A 19,670-nucleotide genomic window follows, 5' to 3' on the forward strand; every position below is an offset into this window, starting at 1 on the left:
GTTATGATAATTCCCTATACCTCCTCTCAGGTACAAACCTTGGCCGCCGCCTCTGACGATTGGGCCATTTTGGTTACCACCTTTTCAGGGAAAATTGATAATCATTATCCTAAACACCCTCTGCTGCAGTTTGCTGCATGTCATCCCATTGTGTTTCCCCGAGTTACGTCTTCTGCCCCGCTAAAAGACGGGATGACAGTTTATACAGATGGCTCCAAGAATGGTGTGGGAGCTTATGTTGTAGGTTCTAAAATATATACAAAGAACTTTTCTGCCACCTCGCCCCAGGTGGTGAAATGTATGGTGGTTTTAGAGGTTCTTCAAAGATTTCCTTGTCCCCTTAATATTGTTTCTGATTCTGCCTATGTGGTTAACGCTGTTAAAACCTACTAGTACAGTGGCAGCTCTTTTCCAGAGGATACAGGATTGCTTACTAAATAGGAGAGCTCCATTTTTTATCACACACATAAGAGCACATTCGGGGCTTCTAGGCCCAATGAGTTTGGGCAATGACCTGGCTGATCGCGCTATGCAGCTTGCTGCGGTAGCTCTTGCCTCCCCGTTGCAGACCGCTAAAACTTTTCATGATAATTTTCATGTTACAGCTGAAACCCTGCGCAAACGTTTTTCACTTACCAGAAAAGAGGCTCGCGATATTGTAACCCAATGTCACAGCTGTTGCCAGTTTCTTCCTATCAGACACACTGGCGTGAACCCCAGAGGGATTACGCCTTTGCAAATATGGCAGATGGATGTAACTCATATCACTGCCTTTGGAAAACTTCAGTATGTGCATGTGTCGATTGACACATGCTCTGGCATTATTCATGCCACACCACTTACAGGAGAAAAAACCTCTTATGTCATTCAACATTGCCTTGAGGCATGGAGTGCTTGGGGCAAGCCCACATCTTTAAAAACGGATAATGAGCCTGCCTATACTTCTCAAAAGTTTAAGCAATTCTGTGCACAGATGCAGGTCACCCACATTACAGGCCTGCCTTATAACCCCCAGGGACAAAGTATCGTAGAGCGGGCGCATCGCACACTCAAATCTTATCTACTTAAACAGAAAGGGGGAATATTGACAGAGCTGCCCCTGACGCCAAGGGTGGCCATTGCCATGGCTCTGTTCACCATAAATTTTTTAAATCTGGATGATAATGGCCAAAATGCTGCAACACGACATTGTTCGGATCCGCAGCGGCCCAAAGACTTGGTTAAGTGGAAGGACGTGCTTTCTAATGAATGGAAAGGCCCGGATCCCATTTTATTGAGATCCAGGGGAGCTGTTTGTGTCTTCCCACAGGATCAAGAAAGCCCATTCTGGCTGCCAGAGCGATTGACCCGAACAGTGAAGAGTGATCCACAACACACGGATTCGCCTGAGGACCTGGCTGCTGTTCCTCCTGCCATTTTGCGGACGGATGACAGAGCACCGATGGAGGACACTCTCAGCTTTCCCGAAGCTGTTACCAGTCAGCCATAGGATGGCGGTGTTTCCTCGATTTTTTACAACCAATAAGACTCTGGGCCCCCCCTACCGTCCTAGAGATGATTTACAAGCTTGGCCATAGGATTCCAGTCCTGGGTCGTGTCCTTCATCCCCTACTACAAAGAATGGGTGGGGGTGGAAATGTTTTGGAACGGTCCTGCTATGGAATAGTGTTTCTCCTCTGGATGGTCTGCTGACTCAAATCCCAAAGTCTTAGGGACAAAGTGGTTATTGCACAAGCGCTGGCTGCCCTGGAACAGGGGCCTCTACTGATATGTGGCTATCTATGTTAAAGCAGTAAGGTTTAAGCCAACCAGCTCCTGCACCCCTAGGACTGTGGTCCATGGCACAGGGTGGAGTGCTTGGCTTAGCTAGCCCTGAAGGTTGTGGAGCTGAAAAGCATCGCACAGAGAATGGCCCTCTCTGAGAGATAAGTCGTCCTGCATAAGGGTTTCCTGCCATATGTTCCCTTTCCCAGAAAAATGGCAGAGGGCAGGCCGGATAAGTTCCAGGTGTCATGAGCCTAGGGGCAGATTCCGTGTAAGCCCATTTTAATGTTTCCATTTTGGGAAGTGCGACCTCTATCTTTACCTTCTGAGGGAGTTGCCTTTCTGCAAAGAAGTAAAATTAGGGGGAGATGTAGAGGGCCACAGCCACATTCTCCATCACAAGATGGCGCTGACATCCGGCTTCACCGCCAGGTGAACGCACACGTGTTGGTAATTTTCCACTACTGTCCCCGCCTACTCCCAAGGCATTCACCTGGGATTATGGACAATTGACCAATCCAAGAGTGACACATCCCGAAGCAGGGTCTGTTTCATATATAAGGGATGGCTTCCTTCATTTCTGGGTCCCCGGCCATGTTGGCTGATGCTCGCTCTCCCAAGGGGTATTAAAGCCATTCCTGCAGAAGGATCCTAGTGTTCCGCATGGTTCTTGCTGGCGAGGATAGCGTGGGACAAGCCCCCACTGCCACAGTTCAGAAGCCCGATCTCTGCTGGGGTCAGAGCTATAGCTGAGAAGCTTTGTGTGCCCCGCAGTGATTTTTTTCTTTCTTTTTCTGGAATAAAGCTTGCTTCTGTGTGACTCCCAGACCCAACAAGGACAGTCCCCAAAGATAAAGGTACTGGTATACAGAGTGAGTTACAGGGCAGTTGGGACTACACAGAGAAATCCTGTCTTAAGTAAAACAAACAACTACTACAAAAAAACCAAAACCAACAAACAAAAATAAGAAAACAAAGATTCGCCACTGGCTAAACAACTAAAGATTAACACAGCATCACACCCAGCTATGACACTCCTGACCTCACCTTAAAAACCTGCCAAAGTATTGGGCAGTGGTGGCACACACCTTTAAACCCAGCCTTCAGGAGGCAGAGGCAGGTAATTCGAGGCCAGCCTGGTCTACAAAGTGAGTTCCAGGACAGCCAGTAAATATTTAGGCTGACTCTACGTGTGCGTCTTTGGTACTACAGGCCCATGTGACCATTTGGGAATAAAGGATTAATTAATGGTCAAAAGCTCCCTAAGAAACGAAGGAACTGACGTCATCTTGCTAGCAGCACTGATGCTACCTCAAATGCAGCCATTACTCACTTGTAAGGATTAAAAAGACAACTCTTTTCGTTTTGTTTTGTTTTTCAAGACAATGTTTCTTTGTAGCTTTGGAGCCTGTCCTGGAACTCCCTCTGTAGACCAGGCTGGCCTTGAACTCACAGAGATCCACTTGCCTCTGCCTCCCAAATGCTGGGATTAAAGGTGTGCATCATCACCACCTGGCTTAAAAAGACAACTCTTTCACAAGCAAAGGAAATACTTGGCAGAGAAAGCCACCAAGTGGGAAACCTGGACAGCTGAACCAGATAAAATACTGGCGGTCACAATAGCCCAGTCTTTGAGAAGAAAAGATCTCCACCTCCCACAACTTTGATCAACATAAGTGATTCTTAAAATATAAAATATGGGGCTGGAGAGATGGCTCAGTGGTTAAGAGCACTGGCTGCTCTTTCAGGGGTCCAGCAATCATTCATAGTGGAACCTGATGACCTCGTCTGGCATAGAGTTCTACATGCAGCTAGAACACTCAAACATAAAAAAATAAGGTAAAATACAAATAGTCAACGAAAAGTGTTCAAACCCACCAGCCATAATACACAAATCAAAACTACAATGAGATTCCATTTTATCCTAGTCAAAATATCAGTCATTAAAAACAAACAAACAAAACCAAGAAATGCTGGCAAGACTGTGGACAAGCGGAACCTTTATACATTGCCCGTCGGACTGAATGTCCAGTCTCTATAGAAACCAGTAAAGAGGTTTCTCCAGAAACTAATGGTAGCTCTTCCATATAGCTCAGCTATACCACTTCTAGGTTTTTACTAAAAACTCCTGTATCACGGAGCCAGCTGCACATCAGTGGGTTTTCCAGCATTATTTACAAACAGTGATCATGAGTCAGCACAGGTGGTCAACACCAGAGGAGTGGATATGACAGGCATACATAGTGGGACTCTTACACTTTTTCACCTGAGCGTGTGTTCCTGCACACATGTGCATGGGGAGGTCAGAGACCAACGTTCAGTTCTCCAGTTCTCTCCTACCATATGGGGTCCAGGGCTCAAACTCAAGATTTTCAGCACTGGCAGGAGCTGTCCTTACCCACCGAGCCCTCTCACTAACCCCACAATAGAATTTTTCCAACCATAAAGAACGAAGTTTATGTCATTTGCAGGAAAATGGAAGCAACTGGATATAATCATATGAAGCAAATTACTCTCAGAGAAACATCACGTTTTCTCTGACTCGCGGTTCCTAGATGTTTATAGAGATGCATAAAATCATGTACAGAAATGAAACTATGGGGAAAAGGGAACAGGTGGGAAGAATTTAAAAAGCCAATAAGAGATATGGGGGTATGCTTAATATACCATATATACCTGTGTGAAAACTTTATAAAAAAATAAGTAAAAGGCATAACTCTAATCAAGAAAATAGAGGTGAAGCTGGGCTTGTACAGGCTTACAGAGTTCGAGGCCAGCACCAGCTTACACGGCAAGCTGCAGGCTAACCCAACTACCCAGAAAAGTCAATTTCAGAAAAAAAAAGAAAATTCTGTTCATTCTGTGGCTCAAACCGGAAGTAACGGAGTAGACGCGATAATTCCGTGACGATATAACTGGAAACACCAGGCATCGCGAGGGAATTGGAGGCTCCCGGAGCCCACTAAGGTAGCACGGGGGCGTGGCCAGCGGGGTGGGCCCCGCCTCCACACCCCAGTGGAGGGTCACGCGCGCGCCCGCCGGGCTTCCGGACTCCCGCGCGGCCTGAGACCCGCGATGCTCGGCAGAGGCGTGTCTCCTGACAAAGGAAGGCTGGAGCACAGCACCTGCTCGTTCTCCTCCACGCGTCCGCCGGGAGCAGCCTACAGGGATCAACTCAGAGAGGGGCTCGAGGCCCGAACCTATGCACCGGGGTCGCCACGGCCCGCGAGGTTTCCACCCTGACGCGGACACGACCCATCTCTCGGGCCCGCGCATCCCAGACCTTGCAGACATACCTAGAGGGGTTTAGTCTCCACCCGCGGTTCCGGGTCACGAAGCGCGTGGAAAGGGGGCCCTGTTACCCACTCGCGACGGCAGGTGGGGGAAGGGCGACCGCCGGTGTGTTCGCGCAGGCGCGCAGACTGTAGAGCGAGCGGCGGTACCCAGAGTCCTCGGAGTAGTGACGCGAGTCTCAGGACTACAATTCCCGTAAGCCTCCGAGTCACGCTGCTAGGCACTCTGGGAAGTCTGCGAATGGTAGGGTGGAGACCGCTTTACAAGTTAACTGACTGCGGATTATGTTCTGCTCTCAGAGACAGTACTGTCTCTTTCCTCCTTGTGTGCTATTAAAAAACTGGGTTTTAGAAATGTCACGAGTAATCGGCTTAAACTCTTTTTCTTTTCTTTCTTTTTCTTTTTTGGTTTTTCGTGGCAGGGTATCTCTGTAGCTTTGGAACCTGTCCCGTCCTCTTGTAGACCAGGCTGGCCTCGAACTCACAGAGATCCTCCTGCCTCTGCCTGCTGAGTGCTGGGATTAAAGGTGTGCACCACCACCGCCCGACTCAAAACTCTTTTTCAACTACAAAACATACATTAAAGCAAATATCAACTTTAATCTCAACCAAGAATACACGTCTTTTTGAGCGTGGAAGTGCACCTTTTAATCCGAGCAAGTCAGGAGGTAGAAGCAGGCAGATCTTTGGGAGTTTGAGAACAGAGAGTTTCAGGCCAGCTAGGGCTACATAGTGAGACCTTGTTTTAGAACCAACCAACTCCCCACTACACACACACAGCAACAAACAAAACAAAACCACCATTTTTCTTAACCTCTTGGAAGGACTGCACCATCATGCCTATTTATGTGGTGCTGAGGGTAGAACATGGGGCTGTGTGTGAGCACATTACTCTGTGTGAGCACACTACCAACTGAACTACATCCACTGCCGGAAATACCATTTTTAACTTCATTTACTTCCCATTAAACTTTTGGCGCGCCTTTGTCAATTACCTCCCCTGGACACTGTTGGTTGCTTGGTCTCCTTCTCAGTATGCTGCAATATGCCACTTAAACCCACACATCCACTCACCTGCTACTTTGTAATGCGCTTGGATGTACATAGTGACGGGGGCACTGCATGGGCGGACTTTTTAATTGTAATAACAGTGGCAGCTGAAAGTGGAGTATATATCCCAAGACATCAACAATACTGTGGGTTTTTCATGGAACAGTGACAAAAGTCTAATTTCTATTTACGTGCTCAAGTGTCATCATCTTGTGACACAATCACATCTCTGAAGACTATCACAGCCCCAGGTGTGCTGGCGCATGCCTTTAACCCCAGTGCTCAGAAGGCAGAGGCAGGTGGATCTCTGTGAGTTCCAAGCCATCCAGAGCTACATAGTGAGACCCTGCCTCAAAAACAAAACAACCAAACAAAACTGCACCATAGCAATGAGCCTTCTCACTGTACTTAGACTCCTTGTTTTTGGACTAGTTGTATTTCTAGGCAGTTGAGCTCATGTGCTGCTCCTGCAGAGGAGCTCACACTAGCGTTGGATGGCTTACAACTAACTGACCTGGAACTCCAGCTCCAGGGTATTTGGCGCCCACTTCTGACACCCATGGGTATCTGCATTCATGTGCACATACACACAGACATACAGATACAGAAATGATTAAATCTATTGGTGCTGGAGAGATGGCTTAACAGTTAAGAGCAGTTGTTGATTTTTGCAGAGAACCCAGAGGACCTGAGTTCAGTTCCCAGTTCCTACTTGATCCCTAATAACTATCTGTAATTCCAGTTCCAGAGGATCTGACACCGCCCCCTGGCATCCTTGGGCATTGCATGCACTTGGTGCACAGACATACATTAAGGCAAAACACACGCACACACATCTTAAATATTCATTAATAAAATGTTTTAAAATTAAATGTTTATTTAAAGTCCTTGCTCTTGCATTTTGACTGAGTCTTTTATCCAGTTGTGAATTTATGCCATCATTACTTGAGCATTTGAAAAATGACTCATTAAATCACATACTTCTACATGCTGATTTTTTTTTCTCAAGACAGATTTCTCTGTGTAGCCCTAGCTGACCTAAAACTAGCTCTTGTAGACCAGGCTGGCCTGAAACTCACAGAGATCTGCCTGCCTCTGCCTCCCGAGTGTGGGATTAAAAGCATGCGCCACCACCGCCCAGCTATGAGGACAAACTTTATTACACGGTATCAAGCACCGTATTAATCCCACCAGCTTTCTCATCAACACTGGTTAAGCATGGGGCAACAGGATGAGCTTTTGTCCAAATTCTGTTTAACATAAAAGCTCATTTTATCATTGAGCAACAAATATAATCAGCAGTTTTCCTGGAAGTGACAGTTCCCTTCATTTAATTAAAAAACAACGTCATCAAAAGCACAGCATAGCCATTGTTTCCTCTCTGGTCATTCTTCAAGTCAGAATGGTGTTCCCGGGTTACGGGGATGGCTCAATGAGTAAAAAGCACTTACTGTGTAAGCATGAGGTGATGAGTTTGAACCCCAGAACCCATGGAATCCTGGACATTGGGCATATTTATAACCCCAGGGTTCCCACAGTGAGATGGGAGGTGGAGAAACAAGAACCCCAAAAGCTTCTGGGATAGCAAGCCTGGTATATGGAGAGACCCTACCTCAACAAGTGCTGAGGACCAGCACCCAAGCAGTCCTTCCGACCTGTATATGCTTGCTAGAGCAAGTACACGCCCACGCTAACATGTGTGAATGCAGACACATGAATGCTCACTGTGGTGGTTTGAGTAGAAATGGCCCCCCACAGACTCATCTATTTGAATGCTTTGTCACCAGGCAGTAGAACCCTTTGATGGAGGAAGAATGTCACTGGGGGTGGACTTTGAAGTTTGAAAAGCCCAAGCCAAGCCCAGAGTTGTCAGTCTCTCTCTCTCTCTCTCTCTCTCTCACTCTCTCACTCTCTCTCTCTCTCTCTCTCTCTCTCTCTCTCTCTCTCTGTGTGTGTGTGTGTGTGTGTGTGTGTGTGCTCCAGCATCTGCTTGCATGCCTACATTCTTCCTGCCATGCCGATAACAGACTAAACCTCTGAAACTGTAAGCAAGTCCCCAACTAAATGCTTTTTCTTACGGTTGTTGCCTTGGTTGTGTCTTCACATCAATAGAACAGTGCCTAAGACACTCAAACACACACTTGATGCACACACATGCACACGTAAATGTACCCACACAGACACATGAATGTACATACACACTGCGTTCTATAAGAAAAGTAGAGCATCCATCTCTCTGCTTCCTGAATGTAGATGTAATGTTATCAGCTGTCTCGTGCTCTTGCCTTCACACCTTCCCTGCCATGATGACCTCAAACTGTGAGCAGAAAGAAACCTTTCCTTCCTTAAGTTTGTCTTTGCCATAAGGAGAAGAAAATTAAGTAATGCTGAAACTTGGTACCCAGCAGTGAGGTTATTGCTGTAATAAATCTGACCATGTGGTCCTTTGGAACTGGTTTTCGGGAGGAATATGGAAGTTGCATAGAAAAGCAACTGGAATGCAGTAAGCAGAACTTACTTAGGCCATTCTGATGGGAATTCAGAAGACTAGAATCCCAAAGGAAATGTGGCTAGTGGAGACCTCATGGGCTTTCATAGCAAACAAAGACCTTGTCAAGAACTGGACTGAAGCCTTCTGGATTCTATTCTCACAAAGAGTAAGGCTGCATTCTGTCCATGTACTGAGAACTTGAGTGAAACAATTTTACAGTAAAGGACTCATTTGTTTGGTAGAGAAATTTTTTTAAAATTTTTTTTATATATTTATTTATTATGTATACAATATTCTGTCTGTCTGTCTGCCTGCAGGCCAGAAGAGGGCACCAGACTCCATTAGAGATGGTTGTGAGCCACCATGTGCTTGCTGGGAATTGAACTCAGGACCTTTGGAAGAGCAGACAATTCTCTTAACCGCTGAGCCATCTCTCCAGCCCTGGTGGAGAAAATTTAAGGCATGGCAGCATTCAGACTGTGATATGGTTACTGCTCACTGCTTTTACTCAGATACATAGCGAGAGACAGAAAGACGGGGGAAATGTTTGGTCTAGTGAGGAAGGGGTGAGAGCAAATTTAAAGGCACAAACAAGGAAGATGTAGACAAAGCATCTGGAATTGCTGAAGACATTAATGCCATTCAAGGTGAGCCTCTTGCTCTGCACTGGGATAACAGGTAAGGTGCCCAGAAGGCAAGACCCACCCATCTAAGGCTCCAAGTTGTGAAAATGGAGAGCCGAAATTGAGAATGCTACCACCGGGGGATTCTCTGCTCCACAATGGCTGACTAGGAAAGTGTTTTTAGGGCTGGAGAGATGGCTCAGAAGTTAAGAGCACTGCCTGTTCTTCCAGAGGTCCTGAGTTCAATTCCCAGCAACCACATGGTGGCTCACAACCATCTATGATGAAATCTGGTGCCCTCTTCTGGTGTGCAGGCATACATGCAGGCACAATGCTGTATACATAATAAATAAATAAAGTTTAAAAAAAAAGAAAGTGTTTTTATTGGGTCAGGGCACAAGATACATCTCAGCTTGCAAACAGAACTTGACTATGTCTTCTGTATAGTACTGGTTTTGAAGATAAGAAAGATGCAAGAGTAAGGGGGAGGGGGTCATAGAGTTTGTGCCAAAGTTCCAGAAAGCTGTCTAAGCCATTCGATATGTGGCAGAGTCTGACTCTTTGTAGGAAGGCCATACAGATCATCACGCAAAGGTCTGAAGGTAAAGCCGAACACTGGAGCGGAGGCTCCAGGATGTTGGATACGCCAGATCTGATGAGAAAAATCTGCAGACATGGGAGTGGAGCCTGCCCAAGACAGAGGGAACGTGAACTTCAGGCAATGGAGCTGGATGGGCAGAGCTGTCCAGAGCTGTTCGTGTCCAGATGGTCCCAATTTGAGTCCCAGATGCCAGATGTGGAGTTGCAGGGTTTGGTGTTTTCCCCTGTTGGGTTTTGATCTTGCTTCAATAAACATTTTCTTACTACCATTCCGTTCTTTCATTCTGGACTGGAAAAGTTTATTCCATGTCATTGTTTATTGGAAGTACGTAGCTTGTTTTATTTTATACAAACTCTCAGTTAAGAGACTGCCGTGACTTTAGCGAAGCTGTTGGGGCTCTTGAACAGTGTTGGAACTGTTAAGACTTTGGGAACTTTAAAGATGGGCTAAATGAACTTTGCATTATGAGATGAACAAGGACCTTTAGGGACCAGAAGAGTGGAATTAATTATTTAAAAGTGATGTGCTTGTGTAACCATCCTTACAGGAATGAAGCTATTATAAACAGATACTGTGTTCCTCCCTCAGGCTATCAGGATATTGAGACAATGGACCTCAAGCCGGAAAGAGCAAAAAACTGGGCTTTTAGTGCCCACCAGAGGCAGAGCTGGTCTTCCAGAAAGAGATTTCATACAATGCTGACAACTGGTCAGCCCACTTTGCAGGAGAGACCAAGACAATGACACCCCTCAGCTAGGATGGATTAGCTGATTGATTCTCTTCCCCTGTTTAAACCTCATGCTAGGACGCCAAAGATGGCTTGGAGGTGGGTGAGCCGCCGAACCTCCTGGCTTCTCTTCCTAGTGTGGTCACATCTAATAAATCTCACCCTGCTTTTCAGTATTATTTCTTTGTAAGCAGGGCTGTTGGCAGTGGGCGGCTAAGCCTGGCTTGTTAGGCGCTGCCAGGGCTCAGGCATTGGCATTGGCCCTAACAACGCCAAGTCACAATTTCAGTGACATAACCAGGAAGATACTCCCCCCGCCCCCCCCGCCCCCCCCCCCCCGGTGGTGGCCACTGGAACAAACTGACCTCAGATAAATAAGGAAAATGGAAGGGCCCCACAGCTCCCGGAGTCACTTGATTCCAGGGACTTTCCCTTTCTTCCCATTTCCGGGGCATCAGCTGCTTTTTAGTTCTATCGGATAAAGCAGAGAAATAAGTATTTGGGTTTGTTTTGGATTTCTAAAAAATAAAAAAATTGACCCTTAGTGAGTTTCTTCCCAGTCAGTGTACCCCAGGGTTTGTCTTCTTGTTGGTTTGGGGCTCCTTTAAGATAGTTAGGTTTGTTTTGAACCATCCTGGTAACTAGTATTTGGTGACTGGCTTTGTCTTTTAGCAATCTCAACTGTTTGAGCTCTGTTGGACCATTTGGGATATTTTGCCACTGTATGACAGGCCTTGTCAAACTGGAAATTGGGGGGGGGGGGGCCTCTGCTGAGCCAATTGGGGTTCTGTTCAATCACTTGAGACAGAGAAATGAGGCTATTAAAGAAATTGTCCCTGTGATTTATGTAACCATAAAGAATGTTACATTTTTTACTATCTTGGTGCCCTCAGGAAGATTTCTGGTCAGTGTTTTGTATGTTCATGTTGTTTTGTTTTGTTTTGTTTTCTGGACAGGGTTTGTCCATGTAGTCCTGGCTGTCCTGGAGCTCTCGCTCTGTCGAGCAGGCTGGCCTCGAACTCAGAGATCTGCCTGCCTCTGCCTCTGCCTCTGCCTCTGAAGTGCTGGGATTAAAGGTGTGCACCACCATGTGCTTGGCTGGCTCAGATGATTTTAAGGCATGGGAGCCATGACTTAAGCTGTTCCTGATAAACCTCTGGCCACTTCATCTTGCATTTCTTTTTTTTTTTTAAGATATATTTTTATTTTCTGTGTATGAATGTTTTGCTTGCATGTATGTTTGTGCCTGTGGAGGCCAGAAGAGGGTGCTGTGTCCTCCGGAACTGGAGTTGGAGCTGCTTGTGAACCATTAAATGGGTGCTGGGAAATAAATTTGGGTCTTGAGAAAGAACAGCAGGCGCTCTTACCTGCTGAGCTGGCTTCCCAGCACTCAGTTTTGCATTTCTGTTTTCAAATTATCTGTGCTAAAATTATTAGTCTCATCTTGTCTAATTTAAACTGTACGTTTGTATGACTGTATTTGGGGGACAATGTTTGGATTGTGTCAATATATAGTGGCTGTTGTCCTGTCTATACTTTTTCCTCTATTCCTTTGAAAACAAGATTAGTTAAAATGTAGGAATTTTTCTAGTCAACAGGAGAATTTGAGAATGGAAACAAACAGTCATACAGAACTTTTACATAGTCAGGTCTAGCTATGGTTTTAATGAAATGTTAAAGTGAGCTTGCTTCCTGGTAGACTGTTGGAACTTGGTGCTTTCAAACATTAGCTCTGGCACTGGAGGCATGCCTCAGAGGTATCAAGCACTGATTGTTCTTCAGGAGGCCCTGAGTTCAATTCCCAGCAACCACATGATGACTCACACCCCCTAGAACACTGTATACATAATAAATAATTTTTTAAAAAAAATATTTAAAAATGTTAATTCTGGGAACTGAGGCAAAAAAATTTGAGTGTATGTGTGCATCATACATACACACACACACACACACACACACACACACGTGTACTATATAGCACTTGTATGAAGGTCAGAGGACAACTTGCTGGAGCTCGTTCTCTCTTTCCCCCTTGTGGGTCCCGAGGATTGAACTCATGCACCAAGCGGAGAAATGACTGATATTCTGTCTGTGATACTTACCTCAGACACAGGCGTGTGTAGTATACCTCAGGGCCTAGTGAATGTGCCAAGGTCATGAGCCTGGCCTGAGCTCTGAAAAGAAAAGGGAAACTAGAGCCTAGAGGTCAAGGAGGAGGTGGGAAGTGTAGACGGGAGAGTCCGAGGGGTCAGTGGAACTTCCAAAGCCTACCCGTGCGGAGTTTGTGTTAAGGGCTACCGGAAGCAGCTGACTTTTAGGGCACGCAAGTGGCTGCTGTCCTTGTTTCCAGATCTGCAGGAGCCACCTTAAGCTGGCTCCACCTTAAGCAGGCTCCACCCAGTGCGGCCATTGGACCCAGCTAGCGGCTGGTTGGCACTGCCTCCTCCCCTTCCCAGTACTCTCACCTTAGCTGCGGTTTGGTTATGGCCATGTTTCTTCGGGTGGCAACCCAGAGGCTGTCTCCCTGGAGGGGCTACTGCTCCAGGGGGTCACAGGTATATGTCTATGTGTGGATGGGGTCCTGGAGGGTGGGGAGCCTGGTGCGAAGTGCTCGAGGGTCTGTGACGTCATCTCTTGCACTCTGACCGGCTCCTGTTCTCCCCTCCTGCCACAGGGTAGGGCTGTAACTTCTGTTATCTTTCCTATGACACTCGCACACTGCTTCTTCCTGGCAGGGTGGACTCAGTCAGGACTTTGTGGAAACTCTGAAGGCAGTTGTAGGGAGCCCCCACGTGTCCACTGCTTCTGCCGTCAGAGAGCATCACGGGCATGACGAGTCGATGCATAGGTATCAGAAGCTTCTGCTGGGACTGAGGGTCCTGGGCTGTCCTGGTCTCTTGCCACCTGTTTGGAATGTGCTGGCGTTCTCTTTAGAGAGGGGTTCTCTGTTCCAATCCGCTGAGGCCCTGTCCTCAGGTCCTTGGAAAACTCCAGGTTCCTGGAAATGAGAGGCTAGGGGCTGGAACGCCTTTCGAAACTTCTGAGGCCTGCCTGCTTCTAGGTGCCAACCTCCCGATGTTGTGGTGTGGCCTCAGAATGTGGACCAAGTCAGCCGCCTGGCAACCCTGTGCTACAACCAAGGTGTTCCCATCATCCCGTTTGGCACTGGCACCGGTGTTGAGGGGGGAGTCTGTGCTGTACAGGTATAATGGGGTGCTCCACCTGTCATCCTAGAGCTCTGGCATGACTGCTGGGGGCCTCAGCCACAAAATGGGGTCCTAGGGGCTGCTCCTGGCCTGGAGACCGAGTTGGGCAGCTTTCTTGGCTTCCCTGCTACCAGGGTGGAGTGTGCATTAACCTGACCCATATGAACCGAATCACTGAGCTGAATACAGAAGATTTCTCCGTGGTGGTGGAGCCTGGTGTCACCCGAAAAGCTCTCAATACCCACCTGCGTGACAGCGGCCTTTGGTTTCCTGTTGGTAGGCCCGGGACTAACCAGTTCCTCAGGGTCCTGAGGTGTTGGAGGGGCTGTTTGGGGGATTTCAGAGGACCCCATCTTTCCTACAGGGAAAGAGCTTCCCAAGTTGCCCTCTCCAGCACTTTATCCTTTAGACCCAGGTGCAGATGCTTCTCTGTGTGGCATGGCAGCCACTGGGGCCTCAGGCACCAATGCTGTGCGCTATGGAACCATGCGGCACAACGTGATCAACCTGGACGTGGTGCTGCCTGATGGCAGGCTGCTTCATACTGCAGGCCGAGGACGCCATTACAGGTGAGGGATACTTAGGAGGGCCCTGGAACCCTGGAGGGCCAGAGACACTGACTCTCCCTGTGCAAGGCCAAGCCAGGTCATTAAATCACAAGCACTGTGATGATAATTGGGGCTGTAGGAGATCAGTCCAAGTCTGTCTCATAGCTTTATGCTTCTAGACAGAATCACATGTCCTGGGCACTCACCTACCTTATGTGTCCCTGGGTCCAGGAAGAGCTCGGCTGGCTACAATCTCACAGGACTCTTCGTGGGCTCAGAGGGGACTCTGGGCATCATTACTTCTGCCACCCTGCGCCTGCATCCTGCTCCTGAGGCCACAGTGGCAGCCACCTGTGCATTCCCCAGTGTTCAAGCCGCTGTGGACAGCACCGTTCAGATCCTTCAGTCTGCAGTGCCTGTGGCTCGCATTGGTGAGCAAGAAACTGAGTCAGCTGGGGTGGGTTCTATAGAAAAGGCCCCCAGAGAAGGTCAGGCCTCACCGAAGTAGCCCTCTCCCTGGTTCCAGAGTTCCTGGATGACGTCATGATGGACGCCTGCAACCGACACAGCAAACTGAACTGCCCTGTGGCACCCACCCTCTTCTTGGAGTTCCATGGCTCCCAGCAGGCATTAGCAGAACAGGTGCAACGCACAGGTGCGCTGGGGAGGGGAGCGCAGTGGGGCCTGGGCTGTCCTAGTGCAGGACTAAGGGTCAGCCTTTCTGTTCCTACAGAGGCCATCACTCAGGATAACGGGGGCTCTCACTTCTCCTGGGCCAAGGAGGCTGAAAAGCGCAGTGAGCTTTGGGCGGCACGGCACAATGCTTGGTATGCAGTCTTGGCCCTGTCTCCTGGACGGAAGGTGAGCTGGGGGCCGGGGTGGAGGTGGGATCGATAGTTCAGGTCATAACCCCTTTCCTCAACCCATGATCCAGCACAGAGAAGGCTGAGGCTCCCCAAGGGCTAGCTGGGTGGTCATGAGGACTAGGACTGTAGACCATCGCACCTAGGACTGCACCTTGCACCCCTGACCAGCCGAGAGGGAGAATAATGTCATGCCGAAAATTTGGGAATTCTTGATGTGAGCCAGCTCCAGGTGCAGGACTGAGTGCTTAGGAATTTTAAACATGGAGGAACAGCCTCCGGGAAAAAATGGAGAGCAAGGAGGTAGTCTACCCAGAAGAGAAAGCTGGGCTCTGGGCAGAATACACAGAAGTTCAATAGTGTGGGGTGCTGGGAACCTGCATGTGGTCCAGGCTTGAATCCAGGGGAGTAGTGGAGACCTGAGCTAATAAACACACCAAGGCTAGTGGGCTGGAGGACAGATGTTTCATTCAATGGCATCAAGATTCCCTGGACTGGTCCAAAGCCCGAGTCACAGTGGTCCCTTACCTTTAGGTAGGCAGTGGGCAACAGGGAGAACCACTTAAGCTCGCCTTCTGATTCAGGCCTATTCTACGGATGTGTGTGTGCCCATCTCCCGGTTGCCGGAGATCTTGGTAGAGACCAAGGAGGAGCTTAAGGCCTCAAAACTCACAGGTTCTGTTCTACGAAATTCCTGTTTGGGAGGCATTGGGGTTGGCTAGTGTCTGGGCAAGGAGGTCAGAGGTGACAGCTTTGTTCTCTGGGTCCCCAGGAGCCATTGTTGGGCACGTGGGTGATGGCAATTTTCACTGCATCATACTGGTCAACCCAGATGATGTGGAAGAGCAGAGCAGGCTCAAGGCCTTTGCAGAAAATCTGGGCAGGTAAGGGCCGAGTCAGGGAGGGGTGGGTGTTGGGGAGGGTAGGGGCAGCCGAGAAGGGATTGCTGAGGATTCCATTTGGCCTCCTAGGCGTGCCCTGGCACTCCATGGGACATGCACGGGAGAGCATGGCATCGGGCTGGGCAAGAGACAGCTGCTGCAAGAGGAAGTGGGCACTGTGGGCATGGCGACTATGCGGCAGCTCAAAGACACACTGGATCCCAGAGGTCTCATGAACCCAGGCAAAGTGCTGTGAGGAACTTGAAACCATCGGCCTACAATCCCCAGAATGCAGAGCCCATTTGCGACCTTCCCTTCATGCAGCTGGCTTTACAAGACAGAATGACTGATGCTATCTGTGCCTGCCAGGTGTCTCTGTGTAGCTGACTCTCAAGGTGAAGGTCAAGAGGATGGACTTACAGGGAACTACTTTCCTTGCCGCCCTTAGCCTTTTGCTCCAGCGGAGTTTCTTCCTGGCTGGCAGAGATGGTGTGGGTCTCCTCCCAGAGTAAGATCAGATCCCTCTGTGGAGGCCTCTCCCGCTAGTGTCCAGCATCATCACGGCTCATCCTCGACACAGGGACAGGATCACTCCTATACATAGGGAAGGAGCCTTCATTCCACACTGTTAGCCCTTCTCCTTGTCTGCCAGTGCCCATGAATGTGAACCCTATTTGCAGCTGTATCCTGTACCCTTTGGTCTCTGACCTTGGACTAATGAGCCATTTGTCTTGGGCCTGTCCTCTTGGACCGATAGTAGCCTGGGGAAGTGGCTCAAGTTCAGGCTCTGGAAGAAAGCCTGTCCCAACCCTCCTGCATTTGCATACGGAGGCAGAAGACCCACCTGTGCAGGAGGTCACTTAGGACAGCTTCCCCACCAGGTTTAGACTGGAACACTCTCTTCAAGCTGCTGCCACGTAGGCCGTTAGAAATGGAGGTGAGCTGATCCTCTATGTACCACCCGTCTCCATGGTGTAATGCACCATCCACCAACTTTTACCTTCAAAATCAGCAACACCAGCTTTTACCTTCAAAATCAGCATACTGCCTATTTGGGGGCCTGGTAATTTTGAGATTCCCAGATCAGAGCGCCTGTCTGGAGGTACGTGGGAGTTGTTCCTCAAAAGTCCACAAGGGGGCGCGGTGACACCACAAATCTGAAAAATAGCATCTTGTAGTTCCTACCTTCCAGGGTCAGGTGGCCAGTCTCAAGACCTTTTACCCCTGTGGGTCCCAGTCAACTGTAGTACCATCTCCCCTACTCCTAGATTTTTGGGTTGGAAAAACAAAACAGGAAGGAGCCACGGACAGGGGAAGTAGCAGCCTCTCAACCCCTCGCTCTAACCACTTTTCTCCCACCATGCTCCGGGAAGAGGCCGCCACCCTGTTACTTTTTCAGTCCAACTTCAGTAACAAGAACCCCCTTTCTGTGATGTCCATCTCATGGTTCTCTCCCAAACCACTTCAGGATGTAGAAATCCAAACATCAGTTGCTCAATCACCAGAGAACGAGAAGGCTCTAGTGAAGCTGCCCCAGAAAGATTGTGTGCCTCTCCCATAAGCCCTCCCAAATTGAGTTCCGTTGGGCAGAGCTTCTAGACACACCCTCCAGTAACAAGCAACTAGCAGACACTCAATAAACAGTCGTTTCCCCACAATTTCTTTTATTAAAGAAAATTCCAAACATACAGAAAAATTGAAAGAACAAGTACACTATTCACTGAAATATCAGTCGTTGAAGATTCAACAATGGACATTTTTGCCTTATTTGCTTTGAGTATTTTTGGGGGGAACCATTTGGAGTTAGATTATACATTGCTTGAAATCACTCAGCTATATAGCTCAGCATCTATCTCCTAAGAAGGACATTCTCCTATGAGCTTCAATACTATTAAATGGCTATTAGATGGGTGGTTTCCAAAAGGGGTTCCCGGAGCTCTCAGAAAGCTTTCTGGGCTCCTGGCGCAAAGGGGAAGAACCCATCTCTTGGCTCTTCCATATTTTCTTCCCTCTCAGAAAGGCAGAGCAGGAGCAACATAGGATTCTAGAGAGTGGTCTGGATGGCAGGTGACAAACACAAGTGCCACCTGGGAAGCCCAGACAAGCCTATTCCACCCTCACACCAGGCACCGGCAATCTGGGTCCAAATCCAGAGGACGTGACAGCCAACAGAGGGCTTTGGTGTGCCGGGTGGGGGCGGAAGTCACTGGGGATGAGATGAGCACCGCCTAGAGAGCCTAGAATAGCACCCGGAGTGGGGCCCAGCGCTGCCCCAACCAACTCAACCACCGGACTCAGCCACAGCTCCGCCAAAGCAGCCGGGCTCACACAGCCAAGGTGGGCACATGAAGCCTGTCTCCAGGCCCAGGGGTCAGGCAAGGAGATCGCTTTCAGAGCTGGGCCCTGCCCTGCCAGTTCTGCTGGTAGGATTATATATAGAACAGGGAGACACAGTAGCCAGGCAGAAGCTGAAGGTGCTGGGGATAGAACAGTGCCCTTTGCAGTGACAAAGCTACAAGGAAGCCTGCTGCGTATGTGCCAGGCCTTTGGGGCAGATCCCTGACCCTCACTCGACTGAGCTGCATCACTGTGTCCCCACTTCACATGCAAGGAATCAAGTTCAGATGAAGTTACTGCCTCACCATTCTGCCAAGAAGTAAAATGCCCCCAGCACAGACACTGCAGTTTCTAGTATTAACAGTGCTCACAGCTCAGGGCCCGAGCTCTCAACACTCAGACTCTAAAGCATTCAGTTCTCTGAGCCTGCCTGCCTGCCTGCCTGCCTGCCTGCCTGCCGGGCTCACATATGCCCACTGGCCGACAAATGTCCGCACAGAGTAGGTACTTCAGGAAGCATCTGAGGCAAGGTGACCTCAGAACAAGAATGGTAGCATAGTCCAAACTTGAGGGCCTGTTGGAACTGGGCCCTGAGGCAGCAGTACGAAGGGCAGGTCTGAAAATGGCCATGGCACAGATAAGTAGCCACCTCCCTCCAGAGCTTTCCTTAGCTGGCTCTGAAGGAGGCCCTGAAATGCAACTCCTAGAACCTGGCTAGGAGACGGGGCAGGTATTTTGCACTGCTGCCTCTGCCCTGAGTTCCCTGCCCAGCCTGCAATTTGCCAACGTTTATGAGGCTGAGTGGCTGGTTCTGGCTTAGACACTGTGAGCTGGCACAGCTCCAAACCAAGGCCTCTTTCTGGGCCTCAGTGAAGCATGCCCATGAGTCAGCACTGAGCTGTGGATGGAGCATCAGGCAAGCAGAATACAGGATGGGGAGCAGAGGCTGTGAAGGGTGGGCAGGGTTGGCACCTGGAGGTGCCCACATCCTTGCAGCACCTGATGACTGCAAGACCTTGGCCCCTGAATATCTTTCCAGAAACATCCCCTCACAATCAGCAATGATATTAGACTGAAAGTTACTTAAGAATTCATTAACTTGAAAGCCATACCTGAACCTCCATCGCCCAGCCTCGGCCCAGGTGCGGCTAAGAGCCACTCCAGGTGCTAAGGGAGTGCTGGGCTGGGAAGGTGGACAGAGGGAACTGGTCTCTGACCTCTACTCCTTGACTGTGTAACAACACTTCATTAAAATAAGATCACACAGTGTATCTTTTATAGATATT

At 48.8% G+C, this 19,670-nt stretch overlaps 2 protein-coding genes and 1 long non-coding RNA gene across 6 annotated transcripts in view; 1 reads left to right on the forward strand and 2 right to left on the reverse strand.

Annotated features, from left to right (window-relative positions):
- Positions 1-5,326, reverse strand: part of Zfp1 (ZFP1 zinc finger protein) — a 33,120-nt gene extending 27,794 nt beyond the window's left edge. For all 4 annotated transcript variants that reach the window (XM_048437222.3, XM_048437217.3, XM_087900338.1 and 1 more), the window contains exon 1: positions 5,061-5,326. The gene's annotated coding sequence lies outside the window, so the exon portion shown is untranslated. The remainder of the gene's footprint in view (positions 1-5,060) is intronic.
- A 4,254-nt stretch (positions 5,327-9,580) lies between these two features.
- LOC146890150 (uncharacterized) lies at positions 9,581-12,812 on the reverse strand. The gene is made up of 3 exons (XR_014999027.2): positions 12,652-12,812; positions 10,915-11,020; positions 9,581-10,110 (listed from the first exon to the last, which is right to left on the reverse strand). It is a non-coding gene; the product is annotated as an uncharacterized LOC146890150 (long non-coding RNA).
- A 133-nt stretch (positions 12,813-12,945) lies between these two features.
- Ldhd (lactate dehydrogenase D) lies at positions 12,946-17,814 on the forward strand. Its single transcript, XM_048437223.3, has 11 exons — positions 12,946-13,104; positions 13,285-13,397; positions 13,611-13,752; positions 13,890-14,031; positions 14,165-14,324; positions 14,535-14,734; positions 14,830-14,958; positions 15,037-15,164; positions 15,751-15,841; positions 15,939-16,050; positions 16,138-17,814. Exons 1-11 carry the CDS (start codon positions 13,033-13,035, stop codon positions 16,301-16,303), a joined length of 1,455 nt encoding a protein of 484 aa, XP_048293180.1. The 5' UTR covers positions 12,946-13,032; the 3' UTR covers positions 16,304-17,814.
- The last annotated feature ends 1,856 nt before the right edge of the window (positions 17,815-19,670 follow it).

Source organism: Myodes glareolus, chromosome 22 (genome assembly GCF_982192425.1).
Source record: "Myodes glareolus chromosome 22, mMyoGla1.1, whole genome shotgun sequence".
Lineage (NCBI taxonomy): Eukaryota > Metazoa > Chordata > Mammalia > Rodentia > Cricetidae > Myodes > Myodes glareolus.